Source organism: Microcebus murinus, chromosome 9, assembly GCF_040939455.1.
Source record: "Microcebus murinus isolate Inina chromosome 9, M.murinus_Inina_mat1.0, whole genome shotgun sequence".
NCBI classification, from domain to species: domain Eukaryota; kingdom Metazoa; phylum Chordata; class Mammalia; order Primates; family Cheirogaleidae; genus Microcebus; species Microcebus murinus.
Genome location: NC_134112.1, coordinates 98,521,273 through 98,545,519, shown reverse-complemented (window position 1 = coordinate 98,545,519; position 24,247 = coordinate 98,521,273). Strand labels below are relative to the sequence as shown.

The following is a 24,247-nucleotide window of genomic DNA, read 5'->3' as shown; positions in this document are numbered from 1 at the left end:
CTTTTTAAAATTTTTTAGCAGTGGAACCCTTTTTTTCCTCTTCAAATTGAATCTTGCATATTTAGGATGTAGATCAGGACTGCAGGCCCGGTGGGTGGGAGTGGGGGCCTGGGGCCACCTGCCCTTCCCACTTCTCCCCCTTCCAAAGCCTCTGGGTCATCCTCCCAAGGCACTGCCGGGCACAGGTAGAAACCATCCTGCAGAGAGCCCTGCCGTTAGCGTGAGCTTTGAAACTCTCGTTTTCCACCCACTGACAGGTGCCAAACAAAAGGAGACGGAAACAGAATGACCACCGTGAATGTAGACGCCCTCATAGGAGAACTTGAACAAAGTTTCTGGGTCACGTTTTGCCTCATGAACACTGGCTGCAATAGAAGAGAGTAAAATGGTTAAGAATGTATATCGGGGTTTAATGATGGGTATTTTTTCCAGTGATGTTAAAACTAAACTTAAAAAAGAAAGATTTTATGTGCTTGAATATTCAGGCTTGCATTAAAAGACTGTTTTCAGACCTTTGTCTGAATTATTTTAAATGCTGTATGTCATTAAAGTGCACTGTGTCCTGAAATTTTTATTATTTTTCATTTCGAAGAATTCACTGGTGTGGGACAGGTGGTGTGACATAAGGTGGGCGCACGGCGTGCTCGGATCTCAGTGCCTTATGTCCGGGGACAGCGATACGCCGTCACCGCCCGCCCCAGCTGGAGCGCACACGTGCGGACCGCGCCGAGCTCGGATGTGGACGTCTTTGAACCTTTTACCAAATCAGTTTGTTTTTATTAGATTTGTCAAAAAGCCGTCATTTGAATATAAGTAATTACTTTTAAAACTTTAACGACACTTTTATGTTTAAGTGTTCTGTTCTAGGCTACCATGTAAACAGGGCTGCTTTACGACAGCTTTATTTATTTTTACGTTCATGCAATTTTTTACACATCTTTTGGTGGGTGAACTTCACCGGATCCATTAATAAACTCTTGGTTGTTATTTTAAAATGGCAGATTTCTCACTACTTAAGTTTGGATCTGGAAAGGATATGATTTCTAAAATAGCCACTGTTGGGTTTTAAAAGCGGAGGTTTCTGAGAACATGTGGGGAGACAGGCTGTGGTCAGGAGGAAGCCAAGTGCCGGGAAGATCTCTATTTTTTTCTTGTGTATTGAAATGTAAAATCATGATGTTTGTATGATTGCTGATGCGATTGTTTTTGTAAATTTTATTGTGGCATATACAGTATTGTCATATGGTTGAAGAGAAACAATGTTTCTTGATGTAAGTGCTCTGAAAATGTCGACACTGTATATATATATATGAGGATAGTTTGATTTTTGTTCTTTGGGTTTTTTTTTTTCAGATTGAAAAATTAAAATAAATCTTACTATCTACCATTGTGTTAAAGAAGTTCTTTAAAATACCATATAGTTTATAGCGTGCACTAAAACCCTACATGCAGTCTTCCACGTAGATATTTCTCCCCGTATAAAGGAGCACACAAATTCTCATCTCCTTTTTTTTTTATATGTCATCAGAATGAAAACCTTAATTCATAAACTTTTTATCTCTCCAGTATTAAATAGGAACATATTTTACTAAAGCTTGCCACAATTTTCTTGTGCTGAGGTGTCAATTTCTTCATTTCCCAGCAGGTCAAGTATGAGAGAGAGAACGTGTGTATGCGTTTCACCCTAGAAACAATAGTGGTTGTGATTTCAGTTAATAGTAATATTTGAGAGAAAGGAAAAAAGTCACAAAGCTGCTAAAACACAATTTTGAAAATCACAGAATCAATCTGCTCCTTGTTTGTGTACCCACACATGTATGTACACAGACTACATACATGTTAGGTGTAAGGGTGATGTGGCATATATATAGGTACAGCCATGTACCAGGCGAGAGAGTGAGACTCTGTCTCAAAAAAAAAAAAAGTAGACATGTATTAGTGTTCTCTGTTTCCACGAGGTGCACATATGTTCAGCAGGTCTCCGGTCTCCCCTGAGCGCACTTCTGCAAGGTTTTTGAGTTGTGTAGCCAGGCACACTCAGGCTTGGCTCTGGAGAAGCCGCCTCTCACTGTTAGACCGCACAAAGGCCTGTTGTCCTGTTTCCTTAGCATTTGTTCCTAGCAAGTGATGAAGACTTGGTTGTGCTAAATGTGCTTCTCAGTGCCTTCCTAAGAGTAAGGAAAAGGGGCACTTAAAGAAGGCCACGCCTAATTAAAGGCCACGTATTGGTTAATATTTATTGAAGGCAACAGTCCTAAATGGTTCTAGGTATAGAAACCCACCTTAGAAATGCTTGTTGGGTAAGGGAGCCCCAAACCTGTACCGACTCATCGGGAGAAGCCAGCAGGTGCCCTCCGCGGGGCCCCCGGCCACAGTGAGGAGGAGCTGAGGGCGCTTCAGAGCACTGTTGCGAGCACCAGGTGGGTGAGAAATAAAAGTGGAGGCCTGTCAGAAACACCACGTCTGTTCCAAAAATAGAGGACATTCATTCTGTTTAGTGTTCTGATCTCTAGGAGGTTACAATACTTATTGTACTGATAATATCTCATGACATTTTCTTAGAGAAAGATTTGCACAAGCAGTCAGTCTTCTAAACCGGTGGGCCCCAGCTAGGAGAGAGTCTGTGCTCCAGGGACATCTGGCAATGTGGAGACAGTTTGGGTTGTCAGGCCCCGGGCTGGGGCAAGGGAGTGTGTGTGTGCTTCAGGCATTAGAATCTTCTGGGTATTTTGGTTATATTTGTTATTTCCTGAGTCCACCTGTCTTTGGAAGAGAAGCTTAGCAGGCAACCTTTCTGGGAAAAGGGAAGATGGAAATAATCCACAGCGGAATTCTTTAGGTCCATATGACCCTTTGTCAAGATTTTCTTATTAGCATTCGCACCAAAAAGGGAACTTTGCGTAATAGGGCTCTAAGGAGAAAATTCCTACCCATAGGGAAATACTTGGAAAGTAAGTTTTACTCAGTTATGTTACTTCTATAAGGAAACAGACTCCAAAATTATTTTTCACAAAAAGTCACCTGCAAAGCTGGCCTAGTTGCAAGTCTACATTATACTTAAAGCACATTCGCCTGGAACCTCTAAAATTCCCTCTCATTGTGGTTACCTTAAACACATTGCAGGAAAATTTGGAGTCTGCCTAAGCAAGGGCATAGTAAAATAATGGGTGGGACCTTTGTCACTCGGCTCTCAAAGCATACTGGGGTTCCGCAGGGAGGTCTGGAAAAGAATCAGGTACCCACTGCTCCCCAGACGGCTCTGCACGTGGAATACTGCCGCCTTCTGCCTAAAGTCGCTGAAGCCCTGCTGGGATTTCAAGTCCCATGTTTTCCCTTCCTGGGAAACCTGCAACGCAACAACCTGATTTCCTGCTCATCGGGGTGCCTAGCCCCGGGCACCCCCACTGTCCACAAACAAGCCCCCCTAGAGCCAGAGCCCCTTGTGGTACCCTTGGTCGCTCACCTGTCCCTACTTGCCTCCGTTAGCCACTGACCGGCCCCTTGTGCTCCCCGGTGACCCGTGGCAGAGCAGCGTGGCACCAAGGCCACCGAGAAGCAGGTGAACACCTGTCACCTCCCACGGCCTCTCGCGCTCTCTGCGCCCAGGCCCGGCTCCCCCACCCCCAACCCAGCACCCGGTCGCAGAACACGTGCTCGTTCTCAGGACGCCAGTCGAGTCCCCCACACACGGTCGGGGTTGTTGCTTGTTTGCCAGGAGATGTCGCCTAAACCTCCAGGCGTCTGCTTCCCGGAGAACTCTGAGGAGCAGGCGGCACCAGGCCCACCCCGCCCCCGGCCGCCCCTGGCGTGGGCAGGTGCCGTCCTTGCCCAGCGGCCACCGGCTCTTTCCCGCCCCGTCCCACCCGGCCCTGCGGGCTCCGCGGCTGCCCAGTGCGAGGCCGCGGGCGCTCGCGGCACGTGGCTAAGGACGGCCTCGCTCCTCCCGCGTCCTGCTTCATAACGGCCGGCGCGGGGCCTGCGGGAATAAGAGCCCGGAACAAGGCCCGGAGCACGCGCCGCGCTCCTGCCGGCACCGCGCCCGCCGAGGCCCCCAGCGCCGTGCACGCGGCCTCTGCGCCGGCGGGGAGGGGACAGGGTGGCTCTCGGCGGAACCCCGCCACCTCCGCCGCTGCGCACCGGCCGGCCTGTCGCTGCCCACCGGCCCCGGGCACTCGCCCCGCGCGCCTCCCCGCCTCGCCCGGGCAGAGCGGCGGAGGCCGCGGGAGAGGGACGAACGCCCGCTCCCCAGCGCGCTCTCGCTGGGAGCCCTGAAAGGCGTCGCTCCCACCCCGGGTCCCCGGCGAGACCGCGTGCCCACACCGGAGCCCAGTCGCTTGCTGCTCAGAAACCGTCGAGGCCCCGCTGCCTGCAGAGGCCATTCCGGCCTCCAGGAGGCCGCGAGCGCCCTGCCCCGCCTGCGACAGCCGCTCCCGTCTGCAGGCCTGTGGGGGAAAGTCCCTCTGCCAGGCGCTGCAGTGACACCGCCCACGCAGCGGTTGCGCGCCTCCTTCCTCTGTGCCCCCGGACCCGCAGCACACCCGGGCCCGGGCCCCGTGCCCCCCGGACCCGCAGCACACCCGGGCACGTGCCCCGTGCCCCCCGGACCCCCATCATACCCGGGCACGTGCCCCGTGCCCCCCGGACCCGCAGCACACCCGGGCCCGTGCCCCGTGCCCCCCGGACCCGCAGCACACCCGGGCCCGTGCCCCGTGCCCCCCGGACCCGCAGCACACCCGGGCCCGGGCCCCGTGCCCCCCGGACCCGCAGCACACCCGGGCCCGGGCCCCGTGCCCCCCGGACCCCCATCACACCCGGGCCCGGGCCCCGTGCCCCCCGGACCCGCAGCACACCCGGGCACGTGCCCCGTGCCCCCCGGACCCGCAGCACACCCGGGCCCGTGCCCCGTGCCCCCCGGACCCGCAGCACACCCGGGCCCGGGCCCCGTGCCCCCCGGACCCGCAGCACACCCGGGCCCGGGCCCCGTGCCCCCCGGACCCGCAGCACACCCGGGCCCGGGCCCCGTGCCCCCCGGACCCGCAGCACACCCGGGCCCGTGCCCCGTGCCCCCCGGACCCGCAGCACACCCAGGTACGTGTCACAGCCCCTTCCCACCCGAGCTTCCTGGCGGGCGCAGCGGTGCGGTGCGGTGCAGAGACCTGCTGGTCTCCGGAGGCGAGGGTTTGGGCACTGCCAGCCACTGCGGGGAAACTCTACCTTGCTGAGCTGGGTTTTCTCACAGGAAAGCTGTTGGGAGGGACAGATATAAGAGAACGTGCGCGCGCGCGCGTGCATACTGTTTGTTTAAGTAAGGGCGCTTCATAAACTCTAAGGGACTGTGTGAATGTTAGTAGTAGTCACTGCGGTTGGCGTGGTGGTCCTCTCAGTCCCTGGGGGCGAGTGACAATAACCTATTCATCTCTGTGCTCACCCTGGGGAGGAGCCAGCAGGTGCCTGGTGGGCTGACGTCAGCTCAGTGTTTGGTGAGTGGCTGGCGACGGTGGGCACATCCACTAGGATCATGAGGTTGGTGAAATGCCCCAGGCACGTGAAGCTTTTCCCTCTATGTTGCCAGTTTACTTCATAAAGTTAGAGAGATGCCACATGATAAACAAAAATAAATAGAGCAAAGTAAGAAGAATCTAGAAGCTTCAGGGCAGCTGTTTCCTTTTTCTGGAATGTTCCCCCAGGTATCAGCTCAGCTAACTCCCTCACCTTTTTTTTTTTTGAGACAGAGTCTCACTTTGTTGCCCAGGCTAGAGTGAGTGCCGTGGTGTCAGCCTGGCTCACAGCAACCTCAAACTCCTGGACTCAAGTGATGCTCCTGCCTCAGCCTCCCGAGTAGCTGGGACTACAGGCATGTGCCACCATGCCCGGCCAATTTTTTCTATATATGTTTTTAGTTGGCCAATTAATTTCTTTCTATTTATAGTAGAGCCGGGGTCTTGCTCAGGCTGGTTTTGAACTCCTGACCTCGAGCAATCCACCCGCCTCGACCTCCCAGAGTGCTAGGATTACAGGCGTGAGCCACCACGCCTGGCCCCTCACTTCCTTCAAGTCCTGCTGGAACCTCACCTTCTTGGGAAGGCCTGTTCTGACCACAGACTATTGATAATCATTACTAATACAAATAACAGTAACACAAAAATAAGGGGAGGAAGAGGACAAGCTACAACCACTAAGTGCTTTTTCTTGCCAGGCACTTTTTCTGCCAGATGCTTTGTACACATTATCTTTTTATGTATTTATTTATTGTTTTGGAAGCAGGCTCTTGTTCTGTTGCCCAGGCTGCAGAACAGTGGTGTTCTGTTCTCTTGTTCTGTTGCCCAGGCTGCAGAACATCAGAGTTCACTGCAGCCTTGAACTCCTGAGCTCAAGCAATCCTCCCACCTCAGCCTCCCAAGTAGCTGGGAATACAAGTGCAAGCCACCACACCCTGCACATTTTTCTGTTTTTATTAGAGATGGGTTCTCACAATGTTACCCAGGCTGGTCTTGAACTCCTGGTCTGAAGTGATCCTCCCACCTCAGCCTCCCAAATCACTGGGATTATAGGCATGAGGCACAGTGCAAGCTCATATTATCTTCTTTAACCCTCACACAATATCATGAGGTAGTCTTTATTATCACAGAAATGTTATCTAAAAGTTCTTACAACTTCATATTTGAGGTCTTTGAAACTGCCTAATTCCAAATCGTATGCTCTTAAACCCATCTCTAAATGCCTATTAGGGATTGAATTGTGTCCCTAAAAATGTTATGTTGAAGCCCTCACCTCCAGTTACCTGCTAATGTAACCTTATTTAGAAACTGGGCCTTGGTCGGGCGCGGTGGCTCACGCCTGTAATCCTAGCACTCTGGGAGGCCAAGGCGGGCGGATTGCTTGAGATCAGGAGTTCAAACCAGCCTGAGCAAGAGCGAGACCCCGTCTCTACTATAAATAGAAAGAAATTAATTGCCAACTAATATATATATATAGAAAAAATTGGCCGGGCATGGTGGCACATGCCTGTAGTCCCAGCTACTCGGGAGGCTGAGGCAGAAGGATCACTCAAGCCCAGGAGTTTGAGGTTGCTGTGAGCTAGGCTGATGCCACGGCACTTACTCTAGCCTGGGCAACAAAGCAAGACTCTGTCTCAAAAAAATAAAAAATAAACTGGGCCTTTACAGATTTATTAAAATTAAGATGAGGGTGGGCTCTAATTCAATAGGACTGGTGTCCATATAAAAAGAGGACATTTTGGACACAGATTCTGTCTTCATCTATTCTGTGCTGCTATAACAGAGTACCACAGACTGGGTAATTTCTGAACCATAGAAGTTTATTTGGCTTATAGTTCTGGAGACTGGGAAGTCCAAGATCAAGCGGCTGCATCTGGTAAGAGCCTTCTTGCCGAGTCAGAACATGGCAGAAGGCCCCTCATGGCAAGAGGGAAAGAGAGGGCTGAGCATGTTTTTACAACAAACTCACTCTCCCATAAGGTCATTAATCCATTCTAGTGACCTCTGAAAGCTCCCACCTTCTCCACACCATTGCATTGTGGCTTAAGTTTCCAACACATGAACTTTGGGGGACACATGCCATCCATAGACACCCAGGGAGAATACCATGTGATACTGGAGGCAGAGGTTGGAGTGCTGCATCCACAAGCGAGGAAACGCCATGGATTTCCACGACACTGAAAGCTGAGGGAACATGGAGGAGATTCTCCCTGCGGAGGGAGCATGGCCCTGCTGGCACCTTGATTTCAGACTCCTGGCCTCTAGAACTGTGAAAGAATACATTTTTATTGTTTTAAGCAGCCCTAGGAAGTTAAGACAAATGCCTCTCTTTGCAACAATATCTTGCGGATTTTTTTCTGCAATACAAATTTGACATTTTTACCCTTTTTTGCCATTAAGTGAGATCAAAGCCCAGATCTTAATAGCAGAGAAACCAGACCTAGGAAGCAGCCAGAGGCACCCGAGGTGGCCACCTGCTAGTGCCTCTTCTCCCACCAGTGGGAGCCCATCATTCCCCCAGGCAGAACATCCTGTGCCGAGTCCTTATAGGGAAAGAAAAGAGATTCCTAGTTGAGAGCTGGATTTAAGCGACACTTTGAGTTTATCCATCTTAAGTGTGTAATTAAGAAAACAAACCACGCTAAAAGAGCAACAGTCCTACATAGGAAGTGCTGGAGGCGCTGTTCTTTCACAAAACGTGTCTTCATTGGCCTTTTGGGCTGCTCGCCACAGGGGGTGGAGGTGGATCCACAGGCGCTTCCCTTGAGGTTATCAAATGTGCAGTCGGCGGTGACGTCACACACAGGCTGCACCTGACCCCCCACCGCCAATCACTGGCTTTAAAACAGGGTACTTTACTTCTCTGGGGCTCGACTTCCAAATCTGTAAAATGCAAACAATACAATGCCTCCTTCTGAGTCGAGTTGGGAGGCTTAAATGAGATCATGTAAGTAAAACACTTAGCTCGGGGCGAGGAGAAGAGAGATGTTCACTGGGCCCTTAAACACATGGACTCGCTGCTGGGAGATCAGGTGCGACAGCACCCACCTGTGCGCTATTTCCCTGCAGGTGATTCCTCACTTGTGCCCTCTATTTTATTTAATTGTTCAAAAAGCAGGAAGACCTCAGATGAAACGGTGGTTAAACCTGTCATGTGTTCTTACCGTCCCTCCCCCCCCAAATAATTCAAAGTTGAATCCGATCAAGCCACTATGTCTGACTATCCTGTAGAGGAAACCCAGACAGAGGAATCTAACAACCGAGAGTGCAATAGACAAAACCCACACAGCCCATATTCCTCAACAAATAAGTTACAAGCCAACAAGAAGGGCCTGGAGCGAGACAGCAGAAACCCAATTCAACGTGTGGACCATTATTTAAAATTATTTGGTAACTCCGAGATTTGAATATTGACTGGATAGTTGACAACACTGGGGAATCACAGGGTTTGGTTTTGTTTTGGTTTAGATGGAATCATGGTATGGAAGATATGTTTTTGTTTAAAAAAAGAATGAGTCCTCACCTGCTAGAGATACATACTGCAGTGTTTACCCGTGAAATGATACGACGTTTGGGATTTATGTAAAAGTCATCCGGGAGAGTGGCCAGGCTCTGATCAGTGTGATTAGGGTGATTAGTGTGATTAGGGTGATGGCGCTAGGTGCCGAGCACGTGTCTGACGTGGTCCATAAGGAAAAGTTGTTGTTAACACTTGACAAAAAAATTTTTGCAAAAGTATGAACGGTTTGCTTTCCTTTTAAAGTTACTGTATCTTAACTCAGACATATTAAAATTAAAATGTGTCTGGTAGGAAAGATATGGCTGAGCGGTAAAAAACGGGTACTTGAGATTTTTCAAATGGCAACAGAGATTCATTTCCTGGTATTTTGAAATGCATTCGTCAGAAATAGGACATGCTACTATAATTAGCACATGGGAAAGAAAGTCACCCAAAAGTAACCGTACTAGAGATTTCAGACCTCTTACTTACCAGAACACTAGTGATGAATAATTCTGAAGTGTTCATTATACTTGCACACCTGAAAGTGCTGTTCATGCTATAAATTAGTTGACCCAAATGCTTTTTTAAAAGGTAACATGTTTTTTTTTAGGAAGTGTAAAATTTTTTTTTTTTTTTTTAAAAAGGACAGTGTGTACCTTTTTCCTTGTGAAACTAAATGATGGTCTCAGGAACGTGGGAAGCACCTTGTTGGAAAGTGAAATGCCAGCCGGGGGGCAGCCGCTCTTCCAAATGCTCAGGCAGCGGCCGGCACCCCCTGCCCATTCTAGTGTGTGGTCATTGAGTGAAAGAAAAGCTTCCTCCTCCTCCAGCCCCCAGCTCACACATCCCAGCCCCTTTGCTTAAGTCCCCCTGACCCCAAAGGAGACGGCCAGCCTGCAGCCCCACCAAACGCCCACTGTCCCTCAGCCCCTCCAGGCTTCCCTACCCGCCTTCCAATCTGGATTTCAACATTCATGCCTAACACCACCAGCCCCCCCATGCCCCTCCTTGCCTGAAAACCCCCCAGCCCCGAAGACCCCACTCACTGCCTCACTTCACTTCAACGATCACTTTCTCATTTGCTTAGTTTTCCGTAATCTGTCACTAATGCATCCCCAAAAACTCCTAGACAAAAACATAGGGGAACAGCTCCTTGACATGGGCCTTGGCAATTATTTCTTGGATATGACACCAAAAGCACATGAAACAAAACCAGAAATAGACACATACATCCAACTGAAAAGCCTCTGCATAACAAAGGACACAACCAACAGAGTGAAAAGGCAACCAACCTATAGACTGGGAGGAAATCTTTGCAAACTGTACTTCTGATAAATGGTTAATATCCAAAATATACGAGATGCTCCTACAACTCAATAGCAGAAACAAACAAAAAACTAATAACTTGATTCAGAAATGGGCTAAGGACTTGAATAGACATTTCTCCAAAGAAGACATACAAAAGGCCAACAGGGATATGAAGAAATGGTCAACATCACGAACCACCAGGGAATTGCAAATCAAAACCACAACAAAACAGCACTCACTCCTGTGAGGATGGCTATTATCAGACAAAAGACAACAAGCACTGGCCAGGGTTCGGAGGAAAGGGAACCACTGTTGGGGGGATGCCAAATGGTGGGGCCGCTGTGGGAATTTTTTTGAACTGTTGGTGTCCTTGTGCTGAACTGAACCTCCGGTATTCTGAGCTACATCCCTTCTGCACCCCCTCCCCCAGCCTTCTGCTTCCGTCTGGGCCAACGACTTTTCTAGACCTGCTCCCCACCCAGAGGCTGGTCAGTTTGGTTGGTCTTTTCCAAAACCAACATTTTGCTTTATGGATAATGTTTAGTTTTTTGTTTTCTACATCTTTGATTTCCACTCTTTCTTTTCCCTCCCTTACGCTTTCCTTGAGTTCATTCTGTCTTTGTCCTAACTTCTTACACCGATAATGAAGCTTATTAGTATTCAGCTTTTTTCCCCTAATGTAAACATTTAGGGTTAAAAATGTTCCCCTTATGGCATCCTATAAATTTTGACTCGTAGTGCTTATTTGCAGCATTTTTATTACTAATATCATTTAGTTCTAAATATTCTCTAACTTCCTATATGATTTTGGGGCCCATGAATTACATGGAAGTATATTTCCTATTTTCTAAAAGTATATGGTTCTCTTTCTATGTTTTGTTGTTTATTTCTAAGTTAATTGCATTGTGATAGGAGAATGTGGTCACTGTGACAAATTCTTGGAAATGTGTTAAGACTTGCTTTATGATCCATTACACCGTCAGTTTTCATAAATGGCTTATGTAGACTTGAAAAGCATATATGTTCCCCATTTGCTGACTATGGTGCTCTATCCCTGGCCATTTAACAGCTTTGACTTTACTGTTCAAATCTTTCCTATCCTCACTGAGTTTTAGAACATTCAATCTATCAATTACTAAGAGAAAGGGATTAAAGCATCCCACAGGATTCCTATTTTGCTCTGTAGTTCTGTCATGTTTCACTTAATTATTTTGCATAAATAGAATCAGCTTGACTGTCATATGCTGCGTTGGCTATTTTCTGCTGTTTTGTTCTGTCGGAGGGGTCCGCTTGTCATTCTGTGGCGAGAGTATCTTGCTCCTCTTCTGTAAACCTATCTTGTCCTTCCTCAATAAACTTAATTTCATGCTAAATAAATAAATAAAGTTCTTTTCTTTCCAGTCAAGGGTGCATCCTAGAGATGAGTACTGAGAGCAGCTGAAAAAAATCATGTTTTGGTTTTTTTAAAATAAGTGTTTTTTTATATACATTATTTCCTATCAGTGCTGTCTTTGCTTTGCTCTCATGAAACTCTTTCTCAAAGCTGACACATACTGACGACAGTCCAGGGATGGGAGACAGGAATCAATGACAACTGTCCTCACCACCCCTCTCCCTCCTGCTTCTGAATTCTGGATATCTCAACTCTGGCCGACACACCTCCCTTCTAACACCGGACTTCAACCTTAACACAGACGTGAGTAAGAAGTGAGAATAGGCCGGGCGCTGTGGCTCACGCCTGTAATCCTAGCTCTTGGGAGGCCGAGGCGGGCGGATTGCTCAAGGTCAGGAGTTCAAAACCAGCCTGAGCAAGAGCGAGACCCCGTCTCTACTATAAATAGAAAGAAATTAATTGGACAACTGATATATATATAAAAAAAAATTAGCCGGGCATGGTGGCGCATGCCTGTAGTCCCAGCTACTCGGGAGGCTGAGGCAGGAGGATCGCTTGAGCCCAGGAGTTTGAGGTTGCTGTGAGCTAGGCTGACGCCACGGCACTCACTCTAGCCTGGACAACAAAGCGAGACTCAGTCTCAAAAAAAAAAAAAAAAAAAAGAAGTGAGAATAGGGGGCATTTCCACTAATTGTGGAAGGAGTTCTCCCTTATTTTATTTTATTTTAGTTTAGTTTTTAGTTTTGAGACAGAGTCTCACTCCATCGCCCTGAGTAGAGTGCCGTGGCGTCAGCCTAGCTCACAGCAACCTCAAACTCCTGGGCTCAAGCGATCCTCCTGCCTCAGCCTCCTGAGTAGCTGGGACTACAGGCATGCGCCACCATGCCCGGCTAATTTTTTATATATTTTTTTAAATTGTCCAGCTAATTTCTTTCTATTTATTTTTTAGTAGAGACAGGACCTCGCTTTTGCTCAGGCTGGTCTTGAACTCCTGAGCTCAAATGATCCGCCCGCCTCAGCCTCACAGAGTGCGAGGATTACAGGCCACCGTGCCCAGCCAGAGTTCTCCCCTTGTTTTGTGCCCCAGTATTTTGTCTCCTGGGAACAATGCACCCTGGTGGGATTTAGGACTGGAGAGAGCTCTATCTTTCTTTCGTAAAGTGGCAAAAGAGCTGCCACGAACCCAGGCACACTCCTAGGCCGCTCCATCTGGGAAAGGGTACATACATGTAAGTTGGAAACCTGGAAGCTGATTGTGTTTACATTATCTGTTCTCGTGCATCTCTTGAACAGCTATTGCCTACTCCTGGGGGTCCCTGTGTTCCTTTGTGGAGATCTCAAGTGTTTTAGATGTATACTGATACCAAAAGAAACTACAGTCCATTTGTCCCCCTTCTGAGCACATTTCCCAGTTTCCTGCCAGCTGACTTAGCACATGTGGAAGGTGGATGAGAGTGCCAAGACTTTCATCCTGGGAAATCTGGATTAAATTGACCATTTCTCAGAGATAATCTGAATCAAATTGGAACATATCTGCCAACTTCACTGAGCATGACAATCAAATAATGTTGAAAGCTGGCCCTTCACCAGCTTATGAGCTCGCTGAGCTTCCAGGAGAAGTACTGTACCGTAGCGGGTTCCAGCAACATCGAGAGAGCAGTTTCGAGAAATAGCCTTTGTAAGGAAAGGTGCTGTGCTCTTCTGCAAGTGGGAACTTGCTGTTTCCCTTCGGGGAAAACGGGTGCCCCGGGAGTCTTATGCAATGTTCGGAGCTGTTTCATTTCCGACTTTTCAGCGTGGGGACGAAATGTGGGGGTGGGGCATCACAGAAGTTCTAGGAAGAGGACCCAGGAAAGAGAGGCGCCGTGTTCATCTTGTCTCCAGGCTGCAGCTCCTCGCTTGGCTGGGCCTGCAAGGAAGACGCAGCCAGCAGGTGAGGAAGTTGGCCGGAGGTTTCTGAAAAGCAGGACGACGCCAAAACCACACTGTGTCCCTGTTCTGGGAGGGTTTGACCGCAGGAGGGGAGCCGAGGGAATGAGCATAGCAATCCCATCAACGTCTCTTAGAATTGCACAGTGTACATTGTCATTCAGGTTTATTAAACATTAGTGGGAAAGGTATAAAATTGTACTGCTTTTACTTTTAAAACTTGTTCTTTGGGATTTAAATGATTATCTGGTTGAATAAAAAATTATATTTCTACCAAAATAATAACTGGCATGTAGCTCTTTCGAAACCAACAAAGTGTCTAACAATTGGAAGCCCAGAAACATAGTTGTCAAAGTGTGTGCCCCAACCTCCACGTGATAGACAAATGATCACTCTGGGCCAGGTTGACAGCCCAAAATCTCAGTTTTCTGCTTGTTAAGCAGAGATACTAAGTCATACCTATCCTTATAGAATTGTGTGAGGGTTAGTTAGTTGAGCTAATGCATAAAATGCAGTTGAAACCGAGCTCTATAAATTGCTATTATTGTTGGAATAGATTATGATACAGTCATACAATGCAATACTACATTCAAATATCTGCAGTGCAGACATTCAAAATTGTGCTGTAGATGGACGCATATTTGCCAAACCAAGGTGGCATTAAATGATATGGAGAATATGGTTTCCTTTTTTGTAGACTACAGATATATAGAAATGTGATTGGAGGCCAAGTGTGGTGGCTCACACCTGTAATCCTAGCACTCTGGGAGGCTGAGGTGGGCAGATTGCTTGAGGTCAGGAGTTCGAAACCCGCCTGAGTGAGACCCTGTCTCTACTATAAATAGAAAGAAATTAATTGACCAACTAAAAATATATATATATACAAAAAAAAAAATTAGCCAGGCATGGTGGTGCATGCCTGTAGTCCCAGCTACTTGGGAGGCTGAGGCAGTAGGATCGCTTGAGCCCAGGAGATTGAGGTTGCTATGAGCTAGGCTGACACCACAGCACTCCCTTTAGCCTGGGCAACAAAGCGAGACTCTGTCTCAAAAAAAAAAAAAGAAATATGATTGGAAAAAGTCTAGAAATACAACAGTGGTTACCTCTAAATAATGGAATTTAAAGAGTTTTTTTTTTGTATTATTATCATCTGCATTTTTATTACACATGTATACACAATAACAATTTTTTAATAATCATTTATCAATGAGTACTTTAAGGAAAAGCCTGAATCTGAGGAAGTATTTGGTCGCATGGAGCTACCCAGTAGCTGTGAGCAGTCCTCACCGCCTCTGCCAACACTTCACCCTATTGGCAGCAAAATTACATAGAACACAGGAAGGGGTTTCATGAGTGAAAAAGATCACAAAACTAAAATGACAAAATGTTAACAATTGGTCATAGTCAACAATTCTTGTTTAATGGAAATTGACTTACACAATCCCCAAATTTTAAAGTACAGTCGCCACATCCCCTACCTGAGGGGGATACATTCCAAGCCCCTCAGTGGATGCCTGAAACCAGGGGATGACACTCGGTGGTGTGCTGAAACCTGTACATACTATGCTTCTTTGCTCTGAGAACTGAGATGGCTACTCAGTGGCCAACGGGCGGGCAGCACACACAGTGCGGGCACCCTGGAGAAAGGGGGATCTAATCCACACCTGGGCCAGAAGGTGCAAGATGTCATCACACTGCTCAGAAAGATGTGCAGCTGAAAAGTTACGAATTGTTTCTTTCCGGAATTTTCCATTTAATATTTTCGGGCCACAGTCATCCACGAGACCGTGAAGCCGCAGAGAGCCGCGGCAGGGGCCCCTCCCTGCCCCAGTCGGCTGTGGGGTCCAGGATCACAGAGTCACATGGCACAGAACATGACAATCTATGCAGAATAAAAACATAATGCTAAGACACACCCTCCAAGCTTACAGAATGTCATTATCCTACTCCTTAATATTTCTCCTGGCCGTGTGGCTGGCTGGCGCGCCGCCTCTCCCTCTGTGTGTGTTGCGGTTGAATGTGACAATGGCACAGACCAGCACTTAGTCGTGCTCACCTGGGGATAGAAAGGGGCCCCCGATGAGGACCGGCCAGCTTGATCAAGGAAGGCTCAGCTTGGCATGCTGGTTCCTGAGGGAAGGTTACAGGCCGGTTACCTGAGAGACAGGGTTCTGCTGAAGGGAAGCAGACACACTGAGGCAGCTGACTCCTCAGCCTGCACGGCGGCTGCTCACACACACCAGCGTGCTCAGGACGGAGGCTGCCGGGCACCCGGCACCGGGCACCCCGCTCACACTCCAGCTCCGCTGCTCCTGAGATCCCCGCGCCGAGGTTGCTGTCTCTGCTTCATGGCTCCCGCTGCCCCGTGCTGCCTGTCTCCCTGGGTGTCCTTCAGCTTCCACCCTGCTTCCCACGGCAGACCCCCACGCCCCACACTCAGACTGTCCCGGGGGTCCTGACTGAGCCAGCCCAGCGCCGTACACCGCAGATGGCCCTTTGGAACGGAGCTCTGAGTTGGCCACCGGTCAACGTAGAAATGACCTGCCCTAGGGTCAGGTGCCGCTCTCGGACCCAATCAGCTGTGGGCCAGGATTGCAGAGTCACATTGCACAGAACACGACAATCTATGCAGAAAGAACCCCCCAGAAAGGTCCTAAGGGCATGAAAAGCCTTCTGAGATCTCCCCAGAAAACAGCTCCATAACCAACCAGCAAGCACCATGCTTGATCTGTTCAGCACAGTTGGAAATAAAACTATCGATACAGACACAATGTTCTAATTTAATGACCTGAATCTAACATTAGCTGGAAGTTACTAATGAACTATATCTCAGCAAACACTGAGCTAAAACTATATGCTTCAGATAAGGATCAGATATTTCAGTTGAGAATTAATGCTCTGCTAAGTTCTCTAAGGTAATCCACTGCTCAACCAGGGCATGAAGCTTATTTTTGAAATTCTCCTGTTTGGATATCTTTACAGTTTAGTATATGGCATACCAAATGACAAATTTTCTTGAGTTATAGACAGTTGGCTAATTTTATGCTTGCATTAATCTAAAAATTATAATCCTCATGGAAATTAATAACAAAAATTTCTTATGTACAATAAATGAAAGCTGGCTTTTTTCTTGCAGTTTATCTGAGCATATCGCCATTAAAAAATATATATATTTTCAACCCATTTTGTAAGTTCCCTGTTTGACCCTGACCTTGGTCATGCTGGCATCTGACTAACAATGAAGACTTACAAAGCAAGCCTGGCTCCAAGCGGTTTGTGGAGGACGGCCGTTGGGCACGCTGCAGTGAGACTGCTTTCTTCTGCCAGCCAAGTGCTGCCTCTAACGCTTTGTATTGGTGCCTCTCCAGCTGGCTGCTCTTCTGTCTCCTCCTAACTGCTAGACTTCGTCCTCTTTTCTTCTGGGCTACCTCTTTTAAGGTCAAGTAGTAAGATGCCTTCCAACTTGAGAGGTACTGGGACGGGAACCCTTTTAATTCCGGGAAGCATTCGATACTCCTTTCATGTTTGTGTTTGCTTTGCTTTGCTTTGATTTCAGATGATTTATGCAGCTAATCTCCCTTCCATCAAAATCAAAGGAAAGTTGGTCTTTCCTTGGAAATGAAAGCTCTAACAAAAACCACATTAAAGAACAAATTAACAAGAAAGGAGCTACTGTTATGAAAGAATTTCAGAGCAAAGTAAATACCATAGAATAATTTGAAAACAAGGCCGGGAGGAAACTTCATATTCAGTGTCAGATCACATACTGAATGTCACGCCGAGGACAGAACCAGAATGTTTGATCCAGTCCTAGGAGAGAAAGGAGGGGAGGGGACAAGGCAGCACACTGAATGCCTCCCCAGGTCTGAGCCACTGGGTCCTCACAGTGGCCCCGAGGCACAGAAAGGGGGAGCGCATTGCCCAAGGCCGTGCACATTCTAAGTGGCAGAGCAGGCGTTTGAACCCCGGGCTCTCATTCTAAACTGAAGCCATTGCCGTGGTGAGAGCCCATTACTGGAATAAAACTGGCACACCAGTCAACTTTTTCGTGACGCCTTCAGGAACAAACCTTTTTTGCCGAAGTCTGAGAGTCTGAGCCAATTACATCTTGTCCTTGTGGCAACTACCAGCCCCGCCCCCTTGCCAAATTAGGCAACGCAGTGAGATTAGCATGTAGCCACCAAGTGCACAAGTCTAGCCCCTGACTCGTGACAAAACCCTTTATAAAGAGACAGGGTTCCGAGGAGGTGCCGCCCCTCTCCTGGACGTGTTTCCTACATTGGTATTCGGCTCGTTTACCCTCATCTTGCCACGTTTCCAAGGCAGTCACCTACTTGTCAATCCCATGAGTACCAGGGTCACAGCGAGGCCCGCACGGCAGGGTGGGATGAACCAGGATAAACCTCACACCACCAGTAGAGAACAACTCAGAAGCACCAGCTTCCCACTGCTGATAGGACCGCATTTGCAAAGAAATGAAAGTTCGTGTTTAAGACTGTCTTACATTGTTTGGGCTGCAGTATAACAAAGTGCCATAGACCGGGTGGCTTATAAACAACAGAAATTTACTTCTCACAGTTCTGGAGGGTGGAAGTCCAAGGTCAGGTTGTCAGGATGGTTGGGTTCTGGTGGGGGCCCCCTTCCAGGTTGCAGGTGGCTGATTTCTCCTTGTAACCTCACATGGTGGAAGGAGGGTGGGCCAGATCGCAGGCCTCTTATATAAAGTCACTAATACCATTCGCAGAGGTGCCACCCTCATGACTTAATCACCTCCCAAAGGCCTACCTTCAAATATCAGAATTAGAATTCGACTTACAAATTCTGTGGGGACACATTCAGTACATAATAAAGACCAGATCAAACCATGGCTGGGCGCGGTGGCTCACGCCTGTAATCCTAGCACTCTGGGAGGCCAAGGTGGGAAGATCACTTGAGGTCAGGAGTTCGAAAGACCAGCCTGAGCAAGAGTGCTCTACTAAAAATAGAAAAAATTAGCCAAGTGTGGTGGTGCACACCTGTGGTCCCAGCTACTCATGAGGCTGAGGCAGGAGGATCACTTGAGCCCAGTTGTTTGAGGCTGCTGGGAGCGAGGCTGACAACAGGGTACTCTAGCCTGGACAGTGGAGCAAGATGTCTCAAAAAAAAAAAAAAAGACCAAATCATATCTGTTTTTATGACCATGTGACTACACTGAATGTTCAAGTTTACCTTACTTCTGTGTTACTTCCATCTATAAAACCCGCTGCTTTTTCAAAGAAGGAAGTTATGTTTGGTATTTCTTTTTTTGTTCCTTTTTGTTTTGTGTTTTTGTTTGGTATTTCTTTTGAAAAAAAAATTACTAAAGTTGTTGGCTTAACAGTTTATAATCTTCTAGTTCCTTGATCATTTAAAGAAAATTAAGCATTCAAGATATTCTTAAGGAAATAATGTGTGTAAGTTCTTTGTGAAGCATAAAGCAAGAATCAAATTTAATAAATTAATACTGATAGAATAAACTGTATTTACCTCGTCCTAACACCTTTAGTCTTCTACAAATCAAATCAATAAATACATATAGAAAGTTGATGAGAGTATCTTACTAGAGAGATATGGAAAATATAGGATTAGTTATGAAAGGAGAGATGCAAATAACAATTAAAGATCTTGATTTCCTAAATTCTAGATATATGTCTCTCATCCCCCAAATATCAGAACATTTCAAGGGCCATTCTCCTCATTATGCCTATAAAAGTGACACAAATCTGTACAAAAATTCACTCAGTCTTAAAATGCAAAATATTTGACCCATGGGTTATTTAAAACTGTTATTTAGTTACCAAAGATTTCCCTTTCAAAACATTCCATTACAAATATGCTAGTTTAAAAAAAAAAAATCTTCTCTTGATTCCACACTTTTCTCCAGCTACCTCTCATTTTTCTTCTCTCCTTTCCAACAAAACTCCAACAAAAGGGTGCCTGTACATGCAGTGTGCAATTCCTTTCCTGACCTCAGAACCCAGCAAAAGAGTTATCAAGTCAAGTCATTGGTGACGTCCACACTGCCAACTCCAGTGACCATTTCTCAGCCTCACATTACTTAACCTGCCAACAGCCTTTGCCATCCCGGTCACTCCCTGTCCTTCATGTTCCCCACTTGGTTTCCAGGACACCACTCTCTGGGGTCCCTCTTCTTCACCTGTCCCTCCTTCTCAGCCTTGTTTGCTAAGCCTTGCGGTTCCCTGAGTTTAGAACTCATCCTTAGAACTCTTCTCTTCACCATTGTACTTTCTCCCTTGTTAGTCTCATCCAGTCTCATGGTTTCACATGCCATTCTAGTTGCTGACAATTCCCAAATTTATTTCTTTTCTGAACTCTACACTCCCACATCTGACTGCTATTTGGCATCTCTATTTGGATTTCAGACAGGAATCTCAAACATACTGTGACCGAACATAACTCCTGATATTTCCCTCCACCCCTATCCCATCCGCAATAAAACCCCTGTTGCCTCTACTGTTTAAACAAAGCTTAGTTTATTTAAAGATTCGGTTTCAATGAATGCATAATTTTTTTTAAAAAAGATAACTCATAAATACAGAGGATCCAAATGGAAAATAAATAACACACTTCTAAACAACCATAGATCAAAGAAGAAGTCAAAAGAGAATTTAGAAAGTATTCTGAATTGAATGAAATGAAAGCATAGCATATAAAAATCTGTGAGATGCTACTAATGCAATACTTAAAGGAAAATATATAGCACTAAATGCACATATTATAAAGAAGAAAGCTCTAAGGTAATAACCTCAACCTCCGCTTTAAGAAAAGAGAAAAAGAAAAGCAAATTCAACTCAAACAGAATAAAGAAAATAAAAGAATAGAGCAGAAGCCAGTGAAATATTTGAAAAGAAAACAGAAAAAATAAAATCAATGAAATAAAAAGCTGAATATTTGAGAAAAAAAAAACAGTAAAGGTGATAAAAGTTTAGACATTCTAATCAAGGAAAAAAGCAGATAGGATACAAATTACCAAGAAATGAGACAGATGCCATCACTATAGAATCTACAGATGTGAAAAGGTTTATAAAGGAATATTATAATCAACTTTTTGCTCATCAGTTTGACAACTTAGATGAAAAAAACAAATTCCTTCAAAGACACCAACCATCAAACCTCATTCAAAAAGAAATAGATAACCTGAATAGCCTTTACCTATTAAAAAGACATTAAATTTGTAGTTAAAAACATTTCCACAAAGAAAATTCCAGGCCCAGATGGCATTACTCGGAAATTCTACCAAACATTTAAGGAAGAATTAATGTCAATTCTACACAAACTCTTCCTGAAAATTGAAAAGGAAGAAACATTTTTCCAACTCATTCTATAAGGCCCAGATCACCCTGATACTGAAACCAGACAAAGAAATTACAAGAAAACTACAGATCATTATCTCTCATGAACACAGGTGCAAAAAATTTAAATTTTTAGCAAATCAAATCCAACAATACATAAAAAGGATAATAGAACATGACCAAGTGGGATCATATATGAATAAAGGAATGTAAGGTTGGGTTAACATTTGAAAATCAATCACTGTAGTTCATCATATAAACAAATTAAAATAGAAAAACCATAAGATCATCTCAATAGACTCAGAAAAACATTTGATAAAATCCAACATCCATTCCTGATAAAAACTAACAGCAAACTAGAAAAAGAAGGAAACTTCCTTAAACTGATAAAGGGTATCTATGAAAACCTATGCTAAATTGTGAAATTTGGACCACTTATCCCCTAAGATGAAGAAGACAAGAATGCATGCTCTCACTTCTTGTATTCAGCATCATAGTGCACTAAGGCGAGAAAATGACATAAAAAGCATCCAAAATGGAAAAGAATAAGCAAAAATAATAGGTAAAAAGTATACAATTAGGGTGGTGGTGTTCACCAGGGATCCGGGGGTGGGAGGGGTAGTCCCACATCTGTGGGATGGGATGAACATTGTGGCGGGGAAGTGCACACCTCTAACCCTTGCTAGGGAGAGGCAAAGATATAAAATGTAACCAAAATGTTAAGAAAGAAAGGAAAACAAACATTGGTCAGGTCTTGGGCAGGGGGGAGGGGGGAGGGGATGGGTATGTATATACATAGTGAGTGTGATGCACACCATTTGGGGGATGGACACGTTTGAAGCTCTGCCTTGGGGGGGTGAGGGGAGACAAGGGCAATGTATATAACCTTAACGATTGTACCCCCATAATATTCTGAAATTTAAAAAAAGTATATGATTATCTATGTAGATGGTATCTACAAAAAAATTGGCCGGGCGCTGTGGCTCACGCCTGTAATCCTAGCTCTTGGGAGGCCGAGGCGGGCGAATTGCTCAAGGTCAGGAGTTCAAAAAACCAGCCTGAGCAAGAGCGAGACCCCGTCTCTACTATAAACAGAAAGAAATTAATTGGCCAACTGATATATATATATAAAAAAAAAAAATTAGCCGGGCATAGCGGCGCATGCCTGTAGTCCCAGCTACTCGGGAGGCTGAGGCAGAAGGATCACTCGAGCCCAGGAGTTTGAGGTTGCTGTGAGCTAGGCTGACGCCACGGCACTCACTCTAGCCTGGACAACAAAGTGAGACTCTGTCTCAAAAAAAAAAAAAAAAAAAAATTAAAAAAAAAAAAAATCTACTGAAACTATTAAGTGAGTTTAGTAAAGTTGCAGAATAAACAATAGATAATCCAAAATCAATTGTATTTCTTTATACTAGTAACAAGCAATCGAAAATTGAAAATTAAAAAAAAATCCCATTTATAATAGCATCAAAATATGAAATACTTAGGGGATGAATCTGTATACATATACATATACTATATATATATGTAGATATATATATATATAACCTATACACTGAATTACTAAATATTGCTGAGAGAAATTAAAGAAGATTGCCTATAAACCAAACATTTTGGGAGTCCAAGCAAGGGGGATTGCTTGCAGCCCAGGAGTTTGAGGTTGCAGTGAGCTATGATGATGCCACTACACTGTAGCTGAGGGAACAATGCAAGGCCCTATCAAAAGAAAGAAAAGGAGAGAGAGAGAAAGGAGAGGAGAGGAGAAGGAGTAGAAGAGGAGGAGGAGGAGGAAGAAGGGGAAGAGAAGAAAAGAAAGAAAGAATTGAAAACCTAAATAAATGAAGTGATGTATTAATTAATACTTTGTTCATGGATCAGAAGACTCAATATTATTAAAATGTAAATTACTCAAAAATTTATTTATAGATTCAAAATAATACCAATCCCAGAGACTTTTCTGTTTATAGAAAGTGGAAATATATTCTAAAATTCATATGAAAATGTAAAGGACCTAGATTAGCTAGCCAAAACAACTTTGAAAAAGAATACCCTTGGAGGCATAAAAGTACTAAATTTCAAGATTTGTTATAAAGCTATAGTAATCAAGACAGTGCAGTGTTGATGTAAAGACAGACAAATAAATCAATGGAACAGAAGAGAGTCCAGAAGTAGACCCACACATATATAGGCAACTGAATTTTCACAACTGTGCAAAGGCGATTCAGTGGAGAAAGCAGTCTTTTCAATAAATGGTGCTGCAATAATTGGATATGCATATGCAAAAAAAAATCTTTGATCCATACCTTTTACCACATACATATATTGGCTCAGAACAAACCTCAACAGATTTCAGAAGATACAGAATACAGAATTTCTATATGTCATTCATAATGTCCATTATGCAATAAAAAGTATTGATACGAACAGAAACAAGATATATGACATATAGTCAAGAGAAAAGCCACCCAATAAAAGCAGACCTGTGATGACCCAGATGTTACAATGATTGATCACTTTTTGGCCTTTTGGCTAAGATCAAGAGCAGATGTTACTATGAGCAAAGACTTTATGATAAGTATGTTATAGAATGTATAGAAAATATGGGAATATTGGGTTAAGAGATGGGAGAATTTCAGGAGAGATAGGAAACTGTAAAAGAGAACCAAATAGAAATCTTAGAATTGAAAAATATATCATCCAGTTTTTTTAAAAAGTTATTGAACTACAAAAGGGTGTTACCATTGGGAAAATGGTACACAGGACCTTTCTGTATTATTTTTGAAACTACCTACTAATCTATAATCTTCAAAATCATTAAAGAAATGAAGACACTTTCAGATAAATAAATGCTGAGAAAATTTGTTTCCAGGAGACTACAAGAAATGCTAAAGGAAATTCTTCAGGTGGAAGGGAAATGGGGTAGAGCACAACTCCCTACACCTTAGGTGAGGACTGTGTGTAGTGACTGCCTTCCAAAGAGTACCATATGGAAAAGGAGGGGGAAAACAGTAACTTTACAGGGGAGACACCTGACAAACACTGCCTCAGGCAGGTGATCGAGGTTAACATCATTTGCAATAAGTCATGTTGACAGTCGGTCCCTTTGAGATGGCGTGATAAAAATGGTACCTTACCTGTGTGATCTTCACTCCAAAAACCCATATTCCCAGTCTAAATCTGAGAAGAACACCAAACAAATCTCTATTGAAGAACATTCTTCAAAACATCTGACTGGTGCTCCTCAGAACTGTCAAAGTCATCAAAATCAAGAAAAGTCTGAGAAACT

General features: G+C 45.2%; 1 protein-coding gene across 6 annotated transcripts in view; it reads left to right on the top strand.

Annotated features, from left to right (window-relative positions):
* Positions 1 to 1,382, top strand: part of PRKAG2 (protein kinase AMP-activated non-catalytic subunit gamma 2) — a 248,261-nt gene extending 246,879 nt beyond the window's left edge. For all 6 annotated transcript variants that reach the window (XM_012786213.2, XM_076006742.1, XM_012786215.3 and 3 more), the window contains one exon: positions 258 to 1,382. In XM_012786213.2, the coding sequence (XP_012641667.2) occupies positions 258 to 289 (32 nt within the window). In that variant the 3' untranslated portion in view covers positions 290 to 1,382. The remainder of the gene's footprint in view (positions 1 to 257) is intronic.
* The last annotated feature ends 22,865 nt before the right edge of the window (positions 1,383 to 24,247 follow it).